This window comes from Arachis hypogaea, chromosome 6 (assembly GCF_003086295.3).
Source record: "Arachis hypogaea cultivar Tifrunner chromosome 6, arahy.Tifrunner.gnm2.J5K5, whole genome shotgun sequence".
Lineage (NCBI taxonomy): Eukaryota > Viridiplantae > Streptophyta > Magnoliopsida > Fabales > Fabaceae > Arachis > Arachis hypogaea.
In genome coordinates, this window is record NC_092041.1 from 4,993,112 (window position 1) to 5,016,539 (window position 23,428).

The following is a 23,428-nucleotide window of genomic DNA, read 5'->3' on the forward strand; positions in this document are numbered from 1 at the left end:
TGTAATTTTTGTGGTTTTGATTAATTTACAATAACTTTGCATATGATGCATTATAAAAACAACCTAATATATGATTTAAGCTTTTTATGTTCCGTATCAATAAAAAAATTGTCATGACATTAAAAATATTTAATTTTAAAATATAATCAACCAAAATAAATTGATAATATATATATAAAATCTAAAACTATATATCTTAATTGATTCTACACATACAAAATTGAGACTTGACAAAAAAGCAAAGACGCGATTATGGATAGAAAAAAAAAATTGCAACTACAGATATCTGCATAGAAAAAACGAATGAAGATCTGTAAAATTTTTACGAAAATATAAATCCATTTCCACGAATAAATAAAGATAGGAGACGAAAATTAAAGTATTTATCTTACGAGAACTCGTAAAATTTTTACGAAAAAAATTTACTTAAATATCTTTATTTATATATAAGTTGTATAAATAATTTTAATTTATTTTATTTTAATTTATATGTTAAAATTTTATGTGTATATTATTATGTTAAATTTATGTTTAAATTATATTTAATTTAATATATTTAATTAAATTATATAATAATTTATTTTAAAGAAATTTAAAATTTAATATCAACAAATATATAAATATATGCTGATGTCCACCTCTTGTGCAGAAAAAAGTAAATGAAAATATATGAAAAAAATATAAGAAAAAGCAAAGACATTAAATGAAGGAGGGGAAAAGAATGAAATCCGATCCCATAGGTTGTTGGATACATAGTATCAAGTGGCAGCCTCTTATTGAATGGAATTAATGTGGAGCCGGGTATCCAATAGCCATCACATATCAATTCTTTTTTCTTTTTCTTTATGTTTACTTGCCCAACACAAGACCCTTTTCATTTTCTTCTATAAATATCACACCAATAACTCTCTTCTCTCGAGCATTAATTTATATTACTTGCCCTTTCTCTCAGGTCTCTCATATTCATAATAATATCTTTCTTGTATATTCTTAATTTGTTAGTTTTTATTCTGGTACGGTTGATCATATATAATAATAAGAAGCTAAGTCATATATATTTACCATGTTGAAGAAAGTAGTGAATTGTTTGGCGTGTAATAATGAAGAAGATAAGAGGATAAGAGGGAGAGTGGTGTTGATGAAGAAGAATGTGTTGGACTTCAACGACTTCACTGCTTCAATTCTTGATCGTGTTCATGAGTTTGTGGGACAGCGCGTTTCTCTTCAACTCATAAGTGCCACTAACGTTAATCCTGGTCAGTATCATAATCATCATTTTTCTCATTTGTTTTTGAGGATAACGTAGTATAGGGTTTAATTAGGATTCTCCACCACTAACCTCTATTATTATCATTTCCACTTTATTTGGTTCTACTATCTTTTATTCTTCTTAACCAGTGATGGATCGAATCATCAATGTGGGGGTATTTGATTCTGAAGCTGCCAAGTCATGATTTTTTTTTTGAAAATTTAGGTCCAGTAAATTTTAACTAATTTTTCATCTAATAACTCTCGAAAACAAGAAGCCAAGATTTAATAGCTATAACAATGTGGAAATTCCATGTGTTATAATATCTATATTAAACATTAAAATTAGTTATTAAAATCAACTATTAATATAAAATATAAATTTAAATATAAAATATATATTAAAAATAAATTAAATAATAAATATATAATCACTAGTTTTAATGATTAATTTTGTTATATAAGTAATATTTTTAAATTTATAATATGAAAAATTTAAACGAAGTATCTTATTTCAATTTTTTTTAATTGTTATATATGTTAATTCATAAAAACATAATTAAGTAACTCGTATACAGAATGTATATATTCCACATTGAAAATAAAAAAAGCCGAATAAATTAACCGAAATTAATGGGTTTCAAGTCATGCAACCGCAAGCCAATTTTGTTATTATTAGAAGTACTTTTTTTTTTTATGTTATCATTTAAAAATATTAATTGTGTAGAATAGCAATGATACGAAATCAATTAAGAGGGTATAGTAAATTCTTTAGTCTAGAATCAATGATTTTGAGTTTATACCTTGGGAATAGGTAAAAGATAAAGAATAAGTCTAAAGGTTAATATATAAAATTATATACTATTTATTATTGTAAAAAAAATTTATGTTAGGATTTAATAGTCAAATTAGTACTTGAAAAATAAAATATTTTTAATTTTTTTGAATTTTTTAATTAAATTGATCCATCAAAAATTAAAAATTAATCATATTTATCTTTACATATCTAATTAAATATTGATTAAATATATTTATAAAAATCTATTAATTTAATTGTTTTCTCCAATTACAACATAAATCCTATTCCCAATATATTTAGTAACTAAATTAATAGATTTTCAAAACATATTTGATCAGCGTCTAATTGGACATATTAAATGTCATGTATATTATTAATTAGCATTTCACATCATTAATTATTAACAAAAATTATTAATGAAATAACTGAAAGATAAAAATTAATTCGTAATCTTTAAAGAATTAATTTAATTGATAAAATATTTTAAAAAAAATTTAGAGAATATTTTATTTTGTAGAAACTAATTTGACTATTAATTCAACTATCATATGTTAACAAAAAACAAAATGACCTATTTATTGTATAAGTAATTATTTAAAAAATAAATATAATTAAATGATTGTAGTCAAAATTAAACTAACATACTAATGTATTGTGTTTATATTATCTTTATAAAAAATTACTAATTAAAAATTATTAAATAATTTAATATATTTGACTAAATAATTTTCTAAGTATTTTCAACTAATCTCACATACCACCATAAAATAAACGAAGTTGTTAAGTGGCTAGAAAAACACAAATGAATAAAGGTAGTCGTATTTGTTACACTTACTCCGTTATTCACATTCTGTCCTGTGTGCAACAATTGTGACACTTATTCTTTTTAATGATTTTTCTGGGGTCAATGTGAATATAAAAAATATTTTCTCCTTCCGGGAAAGCCATAGGAAGCACCCTCTTTTTTTCCTTTTCTTTTCCCCTTCAAACCACCATACTTCGTTTTGAAGATTGGTTGCTTTTTGCCAAATAAAGAAGAAGGAGATGAAGATGCTGACGTGTTATATGAAACAAAAGTTTATTCTTTAATTGCTGGTCAACGTAGAATTTTGGTCTTGGTCTTGCGAAAGAAACAAAATCATTTTGTTTTGGTCCTGTGAAATAATCAATGGGCCAAGTCCAACTATGACTCAGTGCCTTGTTTGTTTGCTTAACTAAATCATAATTGAAGAGTCCATATAAATTCAGACTCAATAATAAGAGAGTAAAAAGTAAAAACATTATATACCAATAAAATAAAATAAAATAAAAGAGTAAAAATCTTGCCTTAAAAAAAGATTTTATGATATTTGTTATGGGCTTAATTTTAATGCATTATTAATATAAAATATTTTACATAATTATTAAATTGCATTCATTTTTTACGATGATTATTCATATTATTTTATATAAGGTGAAAACTCAGATGCAATCGACTTCACGTAAAGTTCATAATTAAAAGCCGTTAGATGATTTGACTGATTTGACTAAGTTTTCACCTATAGATTCTCAACTATCAACTTCACGTGAAGTTAACTGCACCTGAATTTTCACCTTTACATAATTATTAGATGCACACATAAAATTATTTTACACTGACAATGTATTAAAATTAAATTTATTTTTTATTTATAAAAGATCTTATGAAAAAAATTTATTCAAATCAAATATTTTCAATTTTCATAAGAATGTTTCATATATTAAATTGTAATCATATTATGTATACACAAAAAATAACCACCAAATTAATTATTAGAATAAAATACATAATGAAATCTAAAATAAAAGTAGATTAAATAATATATATTTTTTGGTGAAAGATTAAATAATATATATATATAGTATTTTTAAAATATATAGTATGCAATATAGTATTTTTTTATTAAAATATATACATAGACTTTTTTTATACGATGACTATATGTGCTCAATTAGAAATGATATATTTTTTATCTTGATAAAAAAAAACTAATGGAATTATTATTACAATTGCAAATATTGAAGAGAATGCATTGAAAGAAGGAACACTTGGGAAGGAAGCATATTTGGAAGATTGGATTACAACATTCACACCCCTAACAGCAGGAGAAACAGCATTCAAAGTTACATTTGATTGGGATGAAGATATAGGAACACCTGGTGCATTCTTAATTAGAAATCATCATCACAGTGAGTTCTATCTAAGAAGCTTGACACTTGAAAATGTTCCAGGCCATGGTACTATCCACTTTATTTGCAACTCTTGGGTCTACCCTTCTGATAAATATGAAAAGGATCGCATTTTCTTCAGCAACAAGGTACCATAGTTACAACTATAATGTTATGTTCAAATAAGTATTGTGGTGTTGATGTTTTTATTGTTATTGTTTCAGACATACCTTCCAAATGAAACACCAAAGGCACTTGTTAAGTATAGGGAAGAAGAACTTGAATGCTTAAGAGGACATGATGAAAAAGGGAAGCTTCAAGAATGGGATAGAGTTTATGATTATGCATATTACAATGATTTGGGGAACCCAGATAAAGGTTCAGAATATGCTCGTCCTGTTCTAGGAGGTTCTAGTAAATATCCATACCCTAGAAGAGGAAGAACTGGTAGACCACCCAGTTCATCAGGTTATGCTTCTCTATTGCTTTTTTTTTTCCCTTTAAATTTATGTTTTAAGCTGCTTTGATTTACAGTTGTGTTTTGAATGACTTGGTTTATCTTATATTTTTTTATTATTTATTTCTATTTGTGTTTTTTTCCATATTTCGAGTGTGTTGACACTTTTGCACTTTCAATTATTTTTATACTGTCATCCAATTATATCGCTATTTTGGATATTTACATTGTCAATGTAAAATGTAGTTATTTTATTAATATGACATTACGTAATTAGATGTATGTAGAAAACTGTTTTACACGGTACATCAAAATTAAATTCTTTTCTTAATCCATTATTTTAGCAACCAAACATCTTTTGTCCTTTTTGTGAATATAAAGTAGTTTCTATTTGGAGACATAAAATTTTTGTTATCTATGTATCTATATTTATGTCCTATAGCTTCAAATACTTATTGAAATATTTTTGTTAACATTTGGTTTTTAATTATGTTGTTATGTTAGCAGATGTTAATACTGAGAGTAGATTGAATCTTTTGCTGAGCTTGGACATTTATGTTCCAAGGGATGAAAGATTTGGCCACCTGAAAATGGCAGATTTTCTTGCTTATGCATTGAAAGCCATAGTTCAAGTCCTGAAACCTGAGTTGGAATCTTTATTTGACAAAACTCCAAACGAGTTTGATAGCTTGGAAGATGTACTTAAAATCTATGAAGGTGGGATTAAGGTTCCTGAGGGCATACTTAAGGACATTAGAGATAACATCCCTTTAGAGATGCTCAAAGAAATTCTCAATTCCGATGGTGGAGGCTTCCTTGAATATCCCATGCCTCAAGTCATTCAAGGTATCTTTGTAGAAACCATGCATTTTGTAAATCATTTCTAGAAAATGTTGTTGACATTCTTAATGATTTGGTGCAGCTGATAAGTCTGCATGGAGAACTGATGAAGAATTTGCAAGAGAAATGCTAGCTGGTGTAAACCCTGTCAATATTCGTTGCCTCCAAGTAAGTTATGGTTAATTGGAGGGTGGAAACTCAGGTGCAGTTAATTTCACGTAAAGTTGATAATTGAGAGCCGTTAGATGAAAATTTAGTCAAATCAGTTAAGTCATTTAACGGCTCTTAACTATCAATTTCACGTGAAGTTGACTGCACATGAGTTTTCACCTAATTGTAGTGTATGGTTAATTGACTATTATTTTCATTTAGTATTGTAATGATGAGAAATTAATTGCAGGAATTTTCACCAACATCCAAGCTAGACCCTAAAATCTATGGTAATCAAAACAGTACAATAAGGAAGGAAAACATAGAAAACAACCTAAATGGACTCACTGTTGATGAGGTATTTTTGTGAATATTGCAACACTTTTTTCTTTGATACTCATATTCACATTATAATTTTTGCTTTTTAAATTGGTTAAATAGGCAATTAAGCAAAAGAAGCTATTCATATTGGATCACCATGATACATTAATGCCATATGTGAGGAGGATTAATGACAACACTTCTACAAAGCTTTATGCCAGCAGAACAGTTCTTTTCTTGCAAAATAATGGGACTTTGAAGCCATTGGCAATTGAATTGAGTTTGCCTCATCCTGAAGGAGATGAATATGGTGCCATTAGTAAAGTTTACACACCTGCAGAGCAAGGTGTTGAAAATTCCATTTGGCAATTAGCCAAAGCTTATGTAGCAGTAAATGACTCAGGCAATCATCAACTTATTAGTCACTGGTATAAAATAACTTTACCAATTAAATCAAACACAAAAAAATAGTTCATTCAGGTCAAATTCTGATATATGTTCATGTTTCATAGGTTGCATACTCATGCAGTGATCGAGCCATTCGTTATAGCTACAAATAGACGGCTCAGCGTGCTTCACCCTATTTACAAACTTTTGCAGCCTCACTTTCGCGACACCATGAATATAAATGCGCTTGCGCGACAAATCCTCATCAATGCTGGTGGTATTCTAGAGTTAACAGTCTTTCCAGCCAAGTATTCTATGGAGATGTCATCTGTTCTTTACAAGGATTGGGTCTTTCCTGAGCAAGCACTACCAGCAGATCTTCTTAAAAGGTATGAATGTGTTTGAAATCATTATAGAATTAACCTAACATTTTAGTGAAACCAAATGCATTGAGATGTGGATCAAGCTTCTCTAAAGTGAGGAAGCAGTAAAGTATGAAACTGAGAGTCTAATCATCCTTAAATCAAAGTTGCTTACTTTACAAGTCTCTTCACTTTAGAAGATCTTTTTCACTCAAATGATATAACTACTTAGCTCCTAACTAGTTGTTACCATTTCTTTCAGAGGAATAGCTGTTGAAGATTCAAGAGCTCCACATGGCCTTAGACTAGTGATTGAGGATTACCCTTATGCAGTTGATGGACTAGAGATTTGGTTTGCCATCAAGACATGGGTGGAGGACTATTGTTCCTTCTACTACAAGGCGGACGAGACGGTTAAGGAAGACGAAGAGCTTCAATCTTGGTGGAAGGAACTAAAATCAGAGGGTCATGGTGACAAGAAAGATGAGGCTTGGTGGCCAAAGATGCAAACTCGCGACGACCTCATCGAAGTTTGCACCATTGTTATATGGATTGCTTCAGCACTCCATGCTGCAGTTAACTTTGGACAGTACCCTTATGCAGGTTACCTTCCGAACCGGCCAACCATAAGCAGAAGATTCATGCCAGAGGAAGGAACAGAAGAATATGATGAACTTGTGGAGAATCCTGAGAAGGCTTTTCTTAAGACAATCACAGCACAGTTACAAACTCTTCTTGGTATCTCATTGATAGAGATATTGTCTAGGCATTCATCTGATGAAGTGTATCTTGGACAAAGAGATTCTCCTAACTGGACAAGTGATTTGGAGGCATTAGAAGCCTTTGAGAAATTTGGAAGAAAACTAGCAGAGATTGAGAAGAGAATTGTGAGCATGAACAATGATGAGAAACTGAAGAACAGAGTTGGACCTGTTAAGGTGCCATACACATTGCTTTATCCAACAAGTGAAGGTGGATTAACAGGCAAGGGAATTCCTAACAGTGTCTCCATTTGATAGGATTCCCTACTCTCTTTTGCTTTTGCTAGTTCCATGTATAAATATATATATGATTTAATTCTATTGATTATGTATTTATGTGATCATCCAGTGTAGAGTTTTTTTGGATCGAAATAAACAAGTAAATATTTAAATATGAATTTAATTTTGATAAACCGTGTAACTCGTAGACACATGCATCCAATTATTTGACCACACAATAACAAAAATAACTATTTTTTTATTGACTACGTGAATAATCTTCCAAAAGAATAAATATAATCGAACGATTATGTAAAACGTTTTACGCATCAAAATTAAACTCTTTAAATATATTTTTAAATAAAACAATCATAAATTAAAATAGTCAAATTTATCATACTAGAATAAATTTTTTTCCAACAGCATAATTAGATATTTTTTATGTTCACCAAATTAGATCGATTAATGATTAATTTTTTGCAAAAAATATTTCATATATATTAAAATCATCACTAAATTAAACACTATTAATCGATTTGGGTTGATTTAGTGATTAGCACACTAGTCCGCTTAAGCAAGTGTTGGAAGTTCGAATCCCTTTTCGTGCATACAATAATCTATTGGTCAACAACAAATCCTATAAAACTGATCCGTGACGGATCAATCGAAATGAACAATATCGTAAAAAACCAAAAGAATTAAAAAATAACAAATTAAGTACTATGTATTTGCATATATTTATAATTCGTCAACGAATAATCAAACTTGTTTAAAATAATATAACAACAAATTCATGAGATAATAAATACATATGTTGATACATAATAAAATTAATAATTGATTTTTGGTATATAAATATTGTGTTGAATTTATTTTTGTTGTCAATGATATTTTTATTCTGACAAACTAAAAATTTATTTGTTGTGATCTAAATTCCAATCTTTAAGACAAGTAAATTGACCACTCGACTAAACCAATTTTATTTTCCAAAATCTAAATTTGTCTCATCTCATGCTTAACTATTTTGGGCTGAAATTGGCCCAATGAACTGTTCAGTTCTGATGCTTAAAAAAAAAAGAGAGCGTATTGGAGAAGCTTTTAAAAAGGAAACTTTGTTTGCCTCACATAGAGCTGCGTCGGGTTCAAATTTTCATGAAGAAATTTAGAATCATTTGTGTGTATCTATGTAGTATGTAAGTGTGTTGTGTGAGTGTGTAATACATGAGATTAATGTCTAAGATCGAGAGCTATCCAATCCACTTGACCAAAAAAAAAATGTAACCTCGTGACCAAAAAAAAGAAGATTTCAGCTATACTCTTCTACCTCTAGTGTAGTTGTGTATGATCTTGTATTCTAGTGTATTCTAACTTCTAACCGCCAAAATAATAAATGAACCAAAAGGTTTTCCCTCGCTCGCTCGTCATTTGGTGAATGCGTTCTTCGTCTTTTGGAGAAGAATTTTTCAAACGAACAAAAGAAGAAAATGACGGATTCGCAGTCCAATTCAGAGATTTTCAGTGTTCGGATTGTCTCCATCGACTATTACATGGCTCCGCCGATCCAAGGCGCCGATATCTGTTACAGCAGCTTCCACGGTACGTACCAAAACCACAACGAATTTTAGGGTTCACTCTGTTTCAAATTTTCATAGCATCTGTTTCGTTCTCATAAAATAGTTGACTTTCTTTCGCTGTTTGAATTTTGTGAACTAAGGGGGAAAAGTGAAGGAGGTTCCTGTTATAAGAGTGTATGGTTCTACTCCTTCAGGCCAGAAGACTTGCTTGCACATTCACCGAGTAAGAAACCGGATTTACATAATTAAGTTTCATGTTTAGTCCCATTTCACTACTGAGTGCAATTGCTGCCAATTTTGCTATTTCAAATTAACGTGTTTATTTTTCAGGCTTTACCGTTGTTTCTGTTTTTTTGTACTTTATGATATGTTCGGATTATATTTTGAATTCGAATTGAGTATTCGTATATATGTTTGTAGGCCTTGCCATATATGTATGTGCCATGTTCGGATATACCACTTCAACCAGACCAAGAAGGTGATGGCAAATTAACAATTTGTGTATTTAGTGCTCCCAGTTTAGTGTGTTTGTGTGTATGTTTCAAGGTCAATTTCAAGCATCTGGATGATGCTTTTGATATATCGAATGATCTCCAACATTTGTGTTCCCAAAAAATAGTGACTTAATTCTTGGAATGCAATTTTTTATGGTATTGCACAGGTGATGCATACACGTATAAGGTTGCTGCTTCTCTTGAGAAAGCCTTGCAGGTATTACTGTATGTGTTAGGATTAGGATTAGTTTAAAACTCTCAAATTTAGTCCTTCATTTTAGTGCTAGTGTTTATATATATAGTCTTATATAAATATGGTGCTGTGTTTATATATATATATATATATATATATATATATATATATATATATATATATATAATTTTTTACATAAATATGTGACATAATTGAGCTTCATTTCAACTCCTGCAGCTTAAAGGCAGTGCTGGTTCAACAAGGCAGCATGTGCATGGCTGCAGCCTTGTACGAGCAAGAAGATTCTATGGTTACCACTCGTTTGAGGAGTTATTTGTTAAGATATACCTGTATCCAAATAATTTTTATTTATTTGTTTTCCTTTTACATGTTTTCACATGCATAGTTTCATGGCATGCATATGCCACATACTTAAATTATGAGAAGCCGTCGTAGAAAAAAAAACAGGGAAGCCTTAACTGGAGGTTAAGATATTATCCGCAAGATGTCTCCCGTGCTGCTAATCTTCTCTTGGTATAATCTCAGGATACAAAGAATTTTGTCTGTTAATGCAAAGTATTTTTGAAACTAGTATACATTAGTTTGATGATACGAGAATTAACTTTCATGTTGACTTTTCCTTTCCAGGCTGGTGCTGTTCTTGACAAATGTTTACAACCTCATGAATCACATATTCCCTATATTCTTCAGTTTTTGGTATGTTCTTTCATATGAATTGTTATAACTTGGTAGGCTTACCTAAACATGACAAAATCTTTATCTTCTTAAATTAAGTCGGTTCTGTTGCTTATATGGCTTTAATGCTTTAATCATAACCACATATTTATCTTCTGACTGCATTCACCTGGCGATTGCCCCCCCCCTCTGTTTTTGTTAGGTTGATTACAACTTGTATGGCATGGGTCATTTGCACCTAACAAAGATGAAATTTCGCCATCCTGTACCAGACTCTTCTCACAAGAAATCAAGTATTTATAGCGAGCACATAATGGTGAATTGAAATTCTTAAGTTGTCAAAATGCCCTTGTTTACCTACTAATTGTTGCCTGGTTTGTTGATATATTTCCATATTTATGTTTGATTTCATAATCTTTTCATTAGGCAGACTCAGGTGCTGATGTATGTTTGGAGTCAAAGATGTGGATATCTTCCACTGTCCCATCTGATTGGATGTGGTCACCTGCCGATGACTTTGGTGCTTCATCAAACAATAAGCCTTACTGCCCTAAAAGGCAAAGCACATCTGAGCTTGAAGGAGATGCTTCTGTAGATGGTTTGTTTGGTTTCTTCGCCATACTAACACTTTCAAACTCAAAATGCACGTACACACCTACACTTGAATATGTACCGCTTTCTTCTGCTACTGCTTTCTCTGCTGATTCTAATGATATATACTGTGTTCTGGCAGAGATTCTTAATCAGCAATTTATAATGTATTCATCTCTCTCACAAACATGCTCGGATGTGAAAATGGTTCAATCACTTGTACCTATATGGGAGGTAAATGATCAATCTCTCCTCCTATTTTGCATGTTATGTTGTCTAAATTTTAGCTAAATCAATTGACTTATGTTACAGGAACAGCAGAAAAGGACTGGAGTTAATGAGGCTACTATGCCTCCTGATCCTGGAAAACCACTTCCAGAAGATGTTATGAAGCTTCTTTCTGCTGGTATTGACTTTGAGAAAAGACTTATTGAATTGTGTAACATAGCTGGAACCACTGTGACTTTAACTCCTTCTCAGAAAGAATTAAGGTTTGTGCGGAATAATTTTCACATGATGAAAATTTTGGTTAATCTCACATGTGAATCCTGATGATGCTGATGGAGAACACTTGAATTGTTTTGCAGAGAAACAGATATAATAGGCTCAGCATCACCACCATGTTCATTAAATGATGCCAAAATACACGAAGATGGGGGTGATAACAGCTTCAGTTTGTTGCCTGTGGGCAAAATGCATTCATCTGAAATAATTGGATCGTCGGACATAAAGGCAAGGAGTCATCCATGATTTTCTTCTACAAATAAATTGACATTATTATTCTCACCCTTCATTTTGAGAAGATAAGATTTAGGAGTTGGGAAAAGGCTTTGTTGTGCTGTTGTTTTATCTCAAAAGTATTCTTTGATTTATATCTATTTGATTGAATGGTGCTGAAGGGATAGATATGTTCAACCTTTTTTTTCCCCAAACAATCTACTCTATTGGTATTATGTCATGCATTTTCCATATTCCACTCTTTAGGCTGCAGAAAGGGAAGCCCAACATCTTCTCAAGTGGCTTGCAACTTCTCAAGCTGCAGAAGATATTAACTCTGATGATGAACTTGTTTGTGAAATGATGCTGAGTCCCCAGCTACCAGATGCAACGATTGATAAACTGCTGGAGAAAGTTAATATGCAATATGAGAGTGAGTCGCAAAAGGAATGTCAGGATATTCTAGATTCAGTTGATGATATGCTTGAGTTGAAGTTTTCTAAGCAAAAGCCTTGTCGTTCAATTGATCATGGTGATCCTATTGAAGTGTCAACTGAGAGTATAATACCCCAAGTTGATGGTTCAGCTGATGATGAATATTCAATTCCATTTGCTAGTTTGGCTGAAACCTCTTCTGCAGCAGAGAGAAATAGTGAATCCAGAAGGCTGTCTGAGTACCATGTCATGCACAGCACTGATACAGCCGTAGTTAGTAAAGATAAGAGGAGTAAGCAATGGGGGTCTTTGCCTTTTTCAGTGGCTGATAAGGTTAACTGCAAAGGAGAACAAGCTATAATGCAAGTGACTTGCCCATTTGAAAGTCAAAGTGGAGATTCTACTGATTCTGATAATGGGGTTAGAAAGAGTGCCTGTATTACAAGAAATGTGGGCAGAACTGTTTCAGAATCAAAACAACAGAGATTTGTTAACTGCTCTTTGCGGGACTTGATGAGGCGGAAGCGATCCTTTCGAGTTGAACAAACTGAATGCGATTCTGGAACAACTAAAAAGCTTGTTTTGGACAGACATGAGGGATCAAATATCTGCCTTTGGAAAAAACGAATGGATTTGAGCACAATTCAAACCAACGAGGAAGAAACAAAACTCCTGAAAAATTGTGATCTTAAACTGACCAATCATGATAATTTAGTGAGTCGGAAACTGCCACTTCCAGATGGTAAGGATAGTTTCTTACAGGATGATATGCAAAGCGATGAATGTTTTTCTGAAAATGAAATGGAGGCTCCAGAAGCAAGTGATCTGTTTAGGACTTCTGGAAATCAAGGTTCTTTAGTGTATATGCCAAATCCCTTTCCAGATGTTCAGTTAATGAGAACAGATACCAATTATAAAATCATAACTCCTGAGAGGTGTCAACAAACTTATTCTGCATCTTCAAGCAGTGTACAGAACTTATCCATTGATAATAAAGTGTTATGCAAGCCTAATTGCACGAATCAGGATTCTCATGGCAGCATATCTTTTGCACAAGAAAGCCAAATTCCAGCAAGTCACACACGAGTGTTGCTTAATGAGAGAGTTGATAATAAAAAACATGGTGTAAATTTACTGGGTGAGAAGAATATTGTCTCAGAGTCTATTGATGATGACTTGAAGGATAAACACATGGAATTAACTGAAGTAAGTGTAGCTAAGGAAACCTGCTCAACTGACAAGAATCTTGAAAATCTTTTACCCTTGCCAACCATGCCTGATTCCCATTTACATTTGGATGAGGAAAGCTGTGATGAAATGTCAGGTTGTAACCTTACCTCCTTTAGCCTTGCATGTTCTTTTTGCCCCCTGCATTTACTTTTTTATTCTATTTCCGTCATATACATTGTGGTGAATCCTTTTTCATGTCTATTGGTAAACAAGAGAACCTCTGATGACCTAGTTTGTGTGTTAATATACTCACTATTAATCAGCCATCGTTTATTAGGTGGCTATGTCATTTACTTTTTTATTCTATTTCCGTCATATACATTGTGCTGAATCCTTTTTCATGTCTATTGCCTATTGGTAAACAAGAGAACCTCTGATGACTTAGTTTGTGTGTTAATATACTCACTATTAATCAGCCATCATTTATTAGGTGGGTATGTCATTTTCCTTATCCTTAAGATATATACATTTTGGCAAAATATCATGTTAAGTATCTAAGGAAAGTGGGAAACTACACCTTAAAAGCTAGCTGATAAGGAGGAAGAACCACTCTCCTTATATACAACATCAAGCATCCCATACTACCTGATGTGGGACTTTTGAGCACCCCATAATACTCAAGTCCCTAACAATACACCGCCCCTGGAGAGCCGAGGTCCACGGCGGCTTCACTCTATCGGCACTGACCCAACGGTAGCCACTTTGCCACCAGCTATCAGTATTCGGTATTCACCTTAATCCAACCTATAGATAGCCCTTTCCATTATACCGAAGTCTCTAACAATACACCGCCCCTGGAGAGCCGACGTCCACGGCAGCTTCACTCTATCGACACTGACCCAATGGTAGCCACTTGGCCATTGGCTATCAATATTCGGTATTTACCTTAATGCAGCCTATAGGTAGCCCTTTCCATGGCGCTAACAACCACATTCTGATACCATTGTTAAGTATCTAAGGAAAGTGAGAAACCACACCTTAAAAGCTAGCTGATGAGATGGAAGAACCACTCTCCTTATATACAACATCAAGCATCCCATACTACCTGACGTGGGACTTTTGAGCACCCCATAAACCCAAGTCCCTAACATATCATCCCTATGAAGTATGTTGATCTAATGGAAAGTGAGGCATTTTTTGCAATCTCTAGACTCAATTCTTGTTTAAAACATTCCATGTAGTGTGACAGATTGGTTGTTATTGACTTTATTATGTTGTTTCTTCTTCCATTTTCTAGTATGATCGTTTGGGTTGTGTGATTAAATTTCTGACTAGATTTTGTTTATTTCATCAAGGGAATGCTCTGGATGTTTTTCTTCCCATTTCCACAAAGGATTCCCAGAAAGAGATGAAGACTTGGAATAAATATGTTGCAATTAAAGCTCCTCGATCTCATGGGAAAAAGGATGTTGCTATCCACTATCAAAATGATGGCTCTCACGTATACGTGCTTACACCTAATATTTTGCCTCCGTCTGTAACCAGTGTGCAGAGATGGCTATCTCTAGATGAGAGAGGTAAATAACTATATACTAAATGTCCAAAAGAGCATTTCGTAGATGACAAATGACTTTCTCTTTTACCTGTCTTATTTGCTTATTAAAATATAGTAATGAAAAGAATGAAACCCTCACATATGAAGCTATACCTTTTTTATTCTTTTTAAAGAATCAATTTAAGTATTCAAAGAGAGATATAAGTGATTAAATGGAAATCTTTTTGGAATTTTGTTGATTTTTCTTTACCCTGTTGGTTGTAATGAATATGACAAGCATACACTATATACCTTTTCTAATCGTGCTAATTTATGCTTGACTTGGGCATATTTCAGATCACACAAGTCAAGAAACTGAAGTAGAGGCCAAGGATGTGCCTGAACACACTTCGGGACCTACTCTCCAGCCAAAGCTTTATGATGATAGTAGTGCAGAAAAGAAACCAGTTAAACCATCATGCAATAATGAAGGACAAACAGAAAGAGTGAAGGCAAGTGCAGATGGTTCACAGGATAATTCACAGATATCAGGCCCTATGAGGAAATCAAATTCTACCCCTCTGAGTCAAATTGGCTTTCGAGACCCTTCAAGTGTTGGATGTGGACAGCAATTGACATTACTCAGTATAGAGGTACCTGGATAATGTTTTTCTTAAAATTTTTATACATGCAAAGTCATGTAGACTTTTGTCGAGAGTTCTTTGTTGTCTCTGGAATCTGCATGCTGGATTCTGATCTGAACAGTTTAATTTGGTATACGGATCTCAAATTAACTTGTTCCTACAATTCAGTGAGATTTAGATACGTAACTTATTCCTATACACAAGCATTAAATTGGTCAATCACTGGTTATGCTTTAAATGAGATGGGCATGATAAACAACCATATTAGCTGACTTAGTTTTTGCATCAACATCGGTAGGTCCTTGCTGAATCAAGAGCAGACCTTTTACCTGACCCTCAGTTTGACGCTATCAACATTGTAGCTCTTGGTTTTCAGAATGATTGTGATTCTATTATTGAAGTTCTTGTTCTTTTGCATAATAAGTTTGAACCTTGTCAGAGGTATGATATTGTCTACTTTGTTTCATCCTTTACTCATTTCCTTTATTTTTAGTATTAGGTGACAGATTTTATACTCCATTATATTCTATATTTCTTTAAAATCATGTTTCTTCATTTGTTTTCAGAAGTTTTGATGGCTTAGTAGGCTGCAAAGTGTTGGTCTTTTCTGATGAAAAACACTTGTTAAAGGAGTTTATAAATATTGTCTCTTCATCTGACCCTGATATTTTGATGGGCTGGGATATTCAAGGGTATTCTCTTGGTTTCCTGGCAGAAAGGGCTTCACGCCTTGGTTTAGGATTACTTAACAGTTTGTCACGAACTCCATCTGATTCATCGGTTGCTTCTGAAGATGTGAAAATTTCCGGAAAAGGTATCTTGGAATTTGACGATCCTGATACTCCTAGTATAGATTGTTGTGTACAAGGAAGTTCAATAATTGAGGATGAATGGGGACGGACACATGCAAGTGGAGTTCATGTAGGTGGCAGAATTGTCCTTAATGTATGGCGGCTGATCCGCGGAGAAGTTAAGCTGAACTTATATTCAATTGAAGCTGTAGCTGAAGCTGTATTGAGGCGGAAAATTCCATTCTTTCACTACAAGGTGCTGACAAGATGGTTTTCAAGTGGTCCTGGACGAGCAAGATATCGGTGTATCAAATATGTTGTAGAAAGAACAAAGCTGAACCTTGAGATCTTAAACCAACTTGATATGGTATGGTAGCATGACAAGTTTAACTCCATTATGGGGTTGTTCTTGGTGAATATTTATATGCAGATAGATTGAGTACTTCTTTTTGGCTATTTTATTCTATTAGGAGTTTTATTTTTATCCTTGTTTGGGCATGCTAGAAATCTCAAAACATGTTTGCAATTTTAAGTTTCTTTTATAAAAGCTAATTGATGATGATACAGAAACAGATTCTGGTATATTTGTTAATCTATGGTTAGGATTACAGTTTCCAAAAATAAATTAGGTTTTATTTTTATGACTTTGGTTTCACTAGTTTGTAGTTTTTCCTTATGTCATATATATTTTTCTGCTGCAGGTGAATCGGACATCAGAACTTGCTCGTGTCTTTGGCATAGACTTTTTTTCTGTTCTATCACGTGGTTCACAATATCGGGTTGAATCCATGTTATTGAGGTTGGCCCATACACAAAACTATCTTGCTATCTCACCTGGAAATCAACAGGTCTGTATAAAATTTTCCATCCTCTTGTCAAATGTTTATGACTATTGTAAAAATGAGCAGATTCTGGAGGTCTTTTCTTCTAATTTTTTCAATGTTGAGTTGTTACTCATTCTATTGTGTATTTCACTTGCCTTCCTAAAATGATGTGAATTGTGAGTTTGTAGTTTCTATGGTATCCATTTATTTGGTTTTGTATATTTTTGTTTTTCTATAATTTCTGTTGGATGATGTTCTATTAATTAGTATATCTTATTTACTAAACTAGTTGCATTTTACACGTCTTGTATTGAATGCTGGTTTCTTTACTCAAATCCAAGGACTTGACTGCTCATTGTCGCCTCATTTAGGTTGCTTCTCAACCTGCCATGGAATGCCTGCCTCTAGTTATGGAACCCGAGTCAGGATTTTATTCTGATCCTGTTGTTGTATTTGACTTTCAATCTTTATATCCATCTATGATAATTGCATACAACCTTTGCTTTTGTACGTGTCTTGGCAAAGTTGTAGCTTCGAAGGCTAACACGCTTGGGGTCAGTTCATTTTCGCCAGAGCAACATGTTCTTCAGTATTTGAAAGATCAAATTTTGCTCACTCCAAATGGTGTTATGTTTGTACCTTCCAAGGTGATTCTATCGGTCTTTATGTTTCTATTGAGTAGACATGACCCAGTTTTCTTGACCTATTGACTTTTACATTTTTTTGGAGTCCTGGATTTAATTAATATTAAGAAACCTGCCTGATTTCGTCAGAACTGTAAATTGCAAATGATAGGGCTAGCTTATGATTAATTGATTATAGGAAATCCATCTATATTTTTTCTAGAGATTTTGTGTATTAAACCACTGTGGCCTGTTTCCTTTATATTCCATTGCAAAATGAAGGAGTTTTGAACTTAATATCAATGAAGCTGAATGAATGACATTTACTTGATATAACTGTAAATTGCTTAATATTGCGGAATTACTTCTTGTTTAGTTGATCACTATGTGAGCGTTTTGTTCCATCACCTCCCCCTTCTTTTGTTTGACAAACTGTTATGGAAACATTTTTGCATAACTCATTTATATAGAGTATGAAATAACTTAATGTAATTCAGGTTCGCAGAGGTGTGCTTCCCCGCTTATTGGAAGAGATCTTGTCAACCAGAATAATGGTGAAACAAGCAATTAAAAAGTTGGCTCCCTCAGAGCAAGTGCTTCAGCGGGTATTATCTTGTGACTTGGATTTAATAACTCCTAGTTGTATATTTATTTAATACTACTAGTATAATAGTAAAGACAAAAAAGATCATATTTTCAATCTGGAAATTTCTGAAAGATAAGTTTAGAAATTTAAAGATTATTTTCTAAATGAATGCATTTTAAATATTTTTGCCTTCATAAGTTACTTTGGGTATTTATTTGCATCTGACATCTGATTCAAAGATGTGGTTCTTCTGTATTCATTATGAGGAAGAAATCGCCAATTAGTACAATTTTTCTTTCAGATATTTAATGCAAGGCAGCTGGCATTGAAGCTCATATCCAATGTAACATATGGTTACACTGCTGCTGGATTTAGTGGTCGCATGCCTTGTGCAGAACTTGCAGACAGTATTGTTCAATGTGGCCGTAGTACACTGGAGAGGGCGATCTCATTTGTAAATCTACATGAAAAGTGGAATGCTAGAGTTATTTACGGAGATACTGATAGGTATCACTGTACAATCTACTATATATAAAGGGGATTGGGAGGGGTTTTGGTGCACAGATATTTTGTTATTTATAAGATTGGTACCTAAAGATCATTTATTAAGAGAACAAAGCACTTACCATCTTGATCAATTTATATTTATTATTATTACCACGATTTAATAAATAAATAAATGAGTGGATTAGTGTCTATTAATCCACTAGTATATCTAATTAGAGTTAATCATAATAACCTCTTTTGAGATTTGCCTAAATGATAATCAACTGTTCACATAGTGTTATACATTTATGTGGGACTGGAGGGAGTATAACATTCTTAAGTTATATATATCCTATTAGTATTTTAGTTCTAAAACATGGCTTCATTACGCTCTTTATGCTCATCACATTTTATGAGTTCTGGGTTAGCATTGCAAAGGGATTGGGTTCATGAGGTGCTCTTTGAGCTGATATATTTTTCTTTCCTCCTCTTTTTCCCTATTGTTTTCTTCATAGGTTTTTCACCTTTCTTTCCTTTTCTTATCGAACCTCCCCCCCCCCCCCCCCCAAAACACACACAAGAAAAAAGAACCAGAAGTATTCTTTAACTATCTAAAATAACTGCTGAAATTCCCAAAGATATTCCCCATGACAATGAAATAGAAAACTATATATTATGCGTGATTCCCCTCTGGCCCTGCGTCACTATATTGTGATTGTCCTCAGATGTTAAGAAAGATTTCTGTTAGTAACTGCATAATTGGAAATCAAGCTTTTTCATTTGTGAATTCTTATGTCTTTAGAACCTGTCTATTTCTCGGTGATTTGTGATTGTTATTTCTTTATGAAGAAATGATTAGTAAAGTATTAGGGCTGAAAAGAAAAACTGTTTGGTAAAGTTTCTGTCATTCTGCAGTATGTTTGTCCTCCTTAAAGGACGCACTATCAAAGAATCTTTCCAAATTGGGAGTGAGATTGCTTCTGCTATCACTGCTATGAATCCTAGTCCTGTTACCCTGAAGATGGAGAAAGTTTATCAACCTTGTTTCCTCCTGACAAAGAAGCGATATGTTGGCTACAGTTATGAAAGCCCTGAACAAATCGAACCTGTTTTTGATGCTAAAGGTATTGAGACAATCCGCAGGGACACGTGTGGTGCAGTTGCAAAGATAATGGAACAGTCTTTGAGATTATTTTTTCAGCATCAGGATTTATTGGAGGTATAATGACATCAATGAGTTGGAACTCCGCTTTCAGTTATCCCATATTTTTAGTCTTAGGTAGTCTGAAGTCGGTGCAAATGCCATGGTTACAACCTTTTTGTTTGCTGCCTGCAGGTCAAATGTTACTTGCAACGTCAGTGGAAGAGGATACTTTCTGGAAGATTCTCCCTGAAAGATTTCGTCTTTGCAAAGGAGGTTCGTCTGGGTACCTACAGTGGAAGGATCTCTTCACTTCCTCCTGCTGCAATTGTGGCCACTAAGGCAATGAGATCTGATCGTAGGGCAGAACCACGATATGCTGAGAGAATACCTTATGTTGTAATCCATGGTGAGCCTGGAGCCCGCCTGTCTGATATGGTTGTGGATCCATTAGAAGTCTTGGCAATTGATTCTCCATTTAGAATAAATGATTTATATTACATTAACAAGCAAATAATACCAGCCTTGCAGCGTGTCTTTAGCCTTGTTGGCGCTGACCTGATCCAGTGGTTTTTAGAGATGCCCCGTCCTGTAAGGGAAGCATCTATAAAGAATAAGTTCTCTTCAAATTTTCAGAGAACCAGAATTGATTATTACTATCTCTCGAAACATTGTATAGTATGTGGGCAGTTGGTCCAGGCTTCAGCACGTTTGTGTAGTCAATGCTCCAAAAATGAAGCAGCTGCTGCAACAGCAGTGATTAGTAAAACTTCTAAGTTGGAGCAAGAGATGCAACATCTTGTTGCTGTAAGTATTTTTCTTTTAAATTTTCATCCTGTTGTGGTAATCCTTTTGAGATAGCATATTTGCATGTGGAAGAAATTGCTTGAAAATGAAAAGCTGCTGCGCCAATGTAGTTATAGTTCCTCTGAATTTTTGCTCCTTTCTATTAGTCCTCTAAATTTGATAAGTTTTACTTGTTATAGTTGTGATCATAGCTGTGGATTTCATTCTGTTATAGATATGTCACCACTGTGGCGGCGGTGATAGGCTTCTCGAAAGTGGGGTGAAGTGCACGTCCATTGCATGCACGGTGTTCTATGAGAGGCGGAAAGTTCAGAAAGAATTATTTGCTGCCACTGATGTCGCTGCAGAGAAAGGCTTCTATCCGAAATGCACGGTAGAATGGTTCTAATTTCTAAAAACTAAAAAGGTCGTGATTCTTGAAGTAAATCGTGTAGGGTTTGACGTTCGTTTGGTAGGGTACTACTGCCGTGTATATATTTTCTTCTGTAACTGTATCTCTATGTATTTTCACCTTCATTTCTCCTTCTGAGTTGTAATTCTATGTCCATTCGATGTAAACCCAAGAGAAACATGTACATTTGTTCTTTTTGTAATCACGGATTTGTAAAGCTCACGAAAGAATAAAATAACTCACGTCGATGGCTATGTCGGAGATGACATAGGAGTTGTTGTAATTTATGTCCTTTGTCTATCTGTACTTGCTCCACCTCTACTAGAGTGTTGAGTTCTTTCCAAAAAAAAATAAATAAATAAAATAAAATAACAATCAAATCGTACATTTATGTGCTTTTTACAATTCGTCGATGTTTTTGTTATGTCATTTGCTTAAGTTTTATATATTGCCTAGAAACAAGTCAAACAACCCCCAAATGGTTCTATTTAGTGCAACCTAACACCAACAAGCTCGTAGTGAATGATAGCATGATCGCATAAATTCTTATTAACGAAAATAACTGATTTTTACATTAATCCCATGAATTATTAAACGAATATAATTAGACAATTATATAAATATTTTATACTATAACAACAAATTAAACCAAGTTGGGTTGGTCTAATGATTAGTTTATTAGTACGTTTAAGTAAGTGTTGAAAGTTCAAATCCTATTTTGAGCATGCAGCAATCTATTAGCTAATGATAGATCTTTAAATGGAGCTCCGAAATCCTGTTTTGTGCATATAGCAATCTACTAGTCCGCTTAAGCAAGTGTCGGGGGTTCGAATCCCGCCTTGTGCATGCAGCAACCCATTGGCCAGCGGCAAACCCTTAAATGGAGCTCAGTACCGCGGCGGATTAGTCCTTGACCTGCCGGGTTGGAGGATAGCGTGGGAAACCAAAAAAAAAAAAATCTTTAAATAGAGTTCTGATATGTGACAAATTAGTCATTAACTTGTCAGGTTGGATGAGTAAATAGTGATCTCTGAGATTCACTCAATTATCCAATTTAGTCCTCGAGGTTCCAATTTTCTCATAGTGATCCTCCACATTCAGCTCCGAACACCATATTGGTCCCTAAGTTCATTTTCGGTGCTGACTTAGCTGGCGAAGTGCTGATGTGGCTATTCCTTGCCACGCTAAAAATTTCCAACGGCTAGATGATGTGGAAAGATTGCAATTGGACTCAATTTGGTCCCTATTCCATTATAAAACCCTAATTCATTCCCAATTTTTTAGATTGTGTTCCTCTTCTTCTTACTCTTCTTTTTCTTCCTCTTAATCGAAGCTTTCTGAAACTATGATGGGAGGTGGGAGCACGCAGGAGTTAATACTCGAAATGACCCCTGAAATTTGAGTTTCAATTCAATTTAGTCCTCCAATTTTCAATTGACTCAAATTATACTCTGAAACTTTAGGCGTAACTCAAGTTGGTCCCTCCATCCATTTCCATCACCGAAGAGATGACGTGGCACGATAAAATGACGCCGTTTTATCGTTTGCATTTAAACGACGTCATTTTACTCCTCCCTCCACTTTTTCTTCCTCCTCCTCAATGTCCGAACCTCTCACCACCCCATGACCACCACACTCAATCATATCTTCTCAATCTCACCACCACCCTCCTCCTCCTCACCTCCTCCTATTCTTCTTTCTCTTTCTCAATTTGATCAGTAAATTCTCCCTCTCCCTCTCCCTCTCCCTTCCTTCTCTTTTTCTCACAGAATCAATACAACAACAAATGAGACAACTTGATTCTGTGACCTCAAGCAGCCATGGCTCTAACAATAGTTTTCAACCCACTTCCACCATAACTCGCCGCTACTTCAACAATAGGTTGATGATTTTTTGGATGGTCCATTTTTCTTTGTGGTATTCTCTAGTTAAGGAGGTGGAGGAAGAGGGAGATGGAAAAGGGGATGATGGGGTGGTAGATGAAGGGGAGGTGAGGAGGA

General features: G+C 33.8%; 2 protein-coding genes across 3 annotated transcripts; both read left to right on the plus strand.

Annotated features, from left to right (window-relative positions):
* Positions 1-782: 782 nt before the first annotated feature.
* Positions 783-7,925, plus strand: LOC112695520 (probable linoleate 9S-lipoxygenase 5). The gene is made up of 9 exons (XM_025747874.3): positions 783-1,256; positions 4,091-4,383; positions 4,459-4,702; positions 5,199-5,537; positions 5,614-5,699; positions 5,932-6,039; positions 6,123-6,430; positions 6,515-6,778; positions 7,014-7,925. Exons 1-9 carry the CDS (start codon positions 1,064-1,066, stop codon positions 7,765-7,767), a joined length of 2,589 nt encoding a protein of 862 aa, XP_025603659.1. The 5' UTR covers positions 783-1,063; the 3' UTR covers positions 7,768-7,925.
* A 933-nt stretch (positions 7,926-8,858) lies between these two features.
* On the plus strand, positions 8,859-21,813 carry LOC112695521 (DNA polymerase zeta catalytic subunit). 2 transcript variants are annotated; one of them, XM_025747875.3, is made up of 24 exons: positions 8,859-9,327; positions 9,446-9,528; positions 9,726-9,783; positions 9,967-10,016; positions 10,230-10,342; positions 10,484-10,526; positions 10,641-10,709; positions 10,891-11,004; positions 11,115-11,286; positions 11,422-11,513; positions 11,592-11,770; positions 11,867-12,011; positions 12,264-13,755; positions 14,957-15,178; positions 15,493-15,788; positions 16,078-16,220; positions 16,346-16,937; positions 17,272-17,418; positions 17,766-18,041; positions 18,515-18,622; positions 18,905-19,110; positions 20,005-20,308; positions 20,426-21,037; positions 21,252-21,813. In XM_025747875.3, exons 1-24 carry the CDS (start codon positions 9,216-9,218, stop codon positions 21,423-21,425), a joined length of 5,802 nt encoding a protein of 1,933 aa, XP_025603660.1. In that variant the 5' UTR covers positions 8,859-9,215; the 3' UTR covers positions 21,426-21,813. The 2 variants fall into 2 exon arrangements, with proteins under 2 accessions (XP_025603660.1, XP_029154645.1); XM_029298812.2 differs by having other exon boundaries at positions 9,054-9,327; positions 11,119-11,286.
* Positions 21,814-23,428: the final 1,615 nt, after the last annotated feature.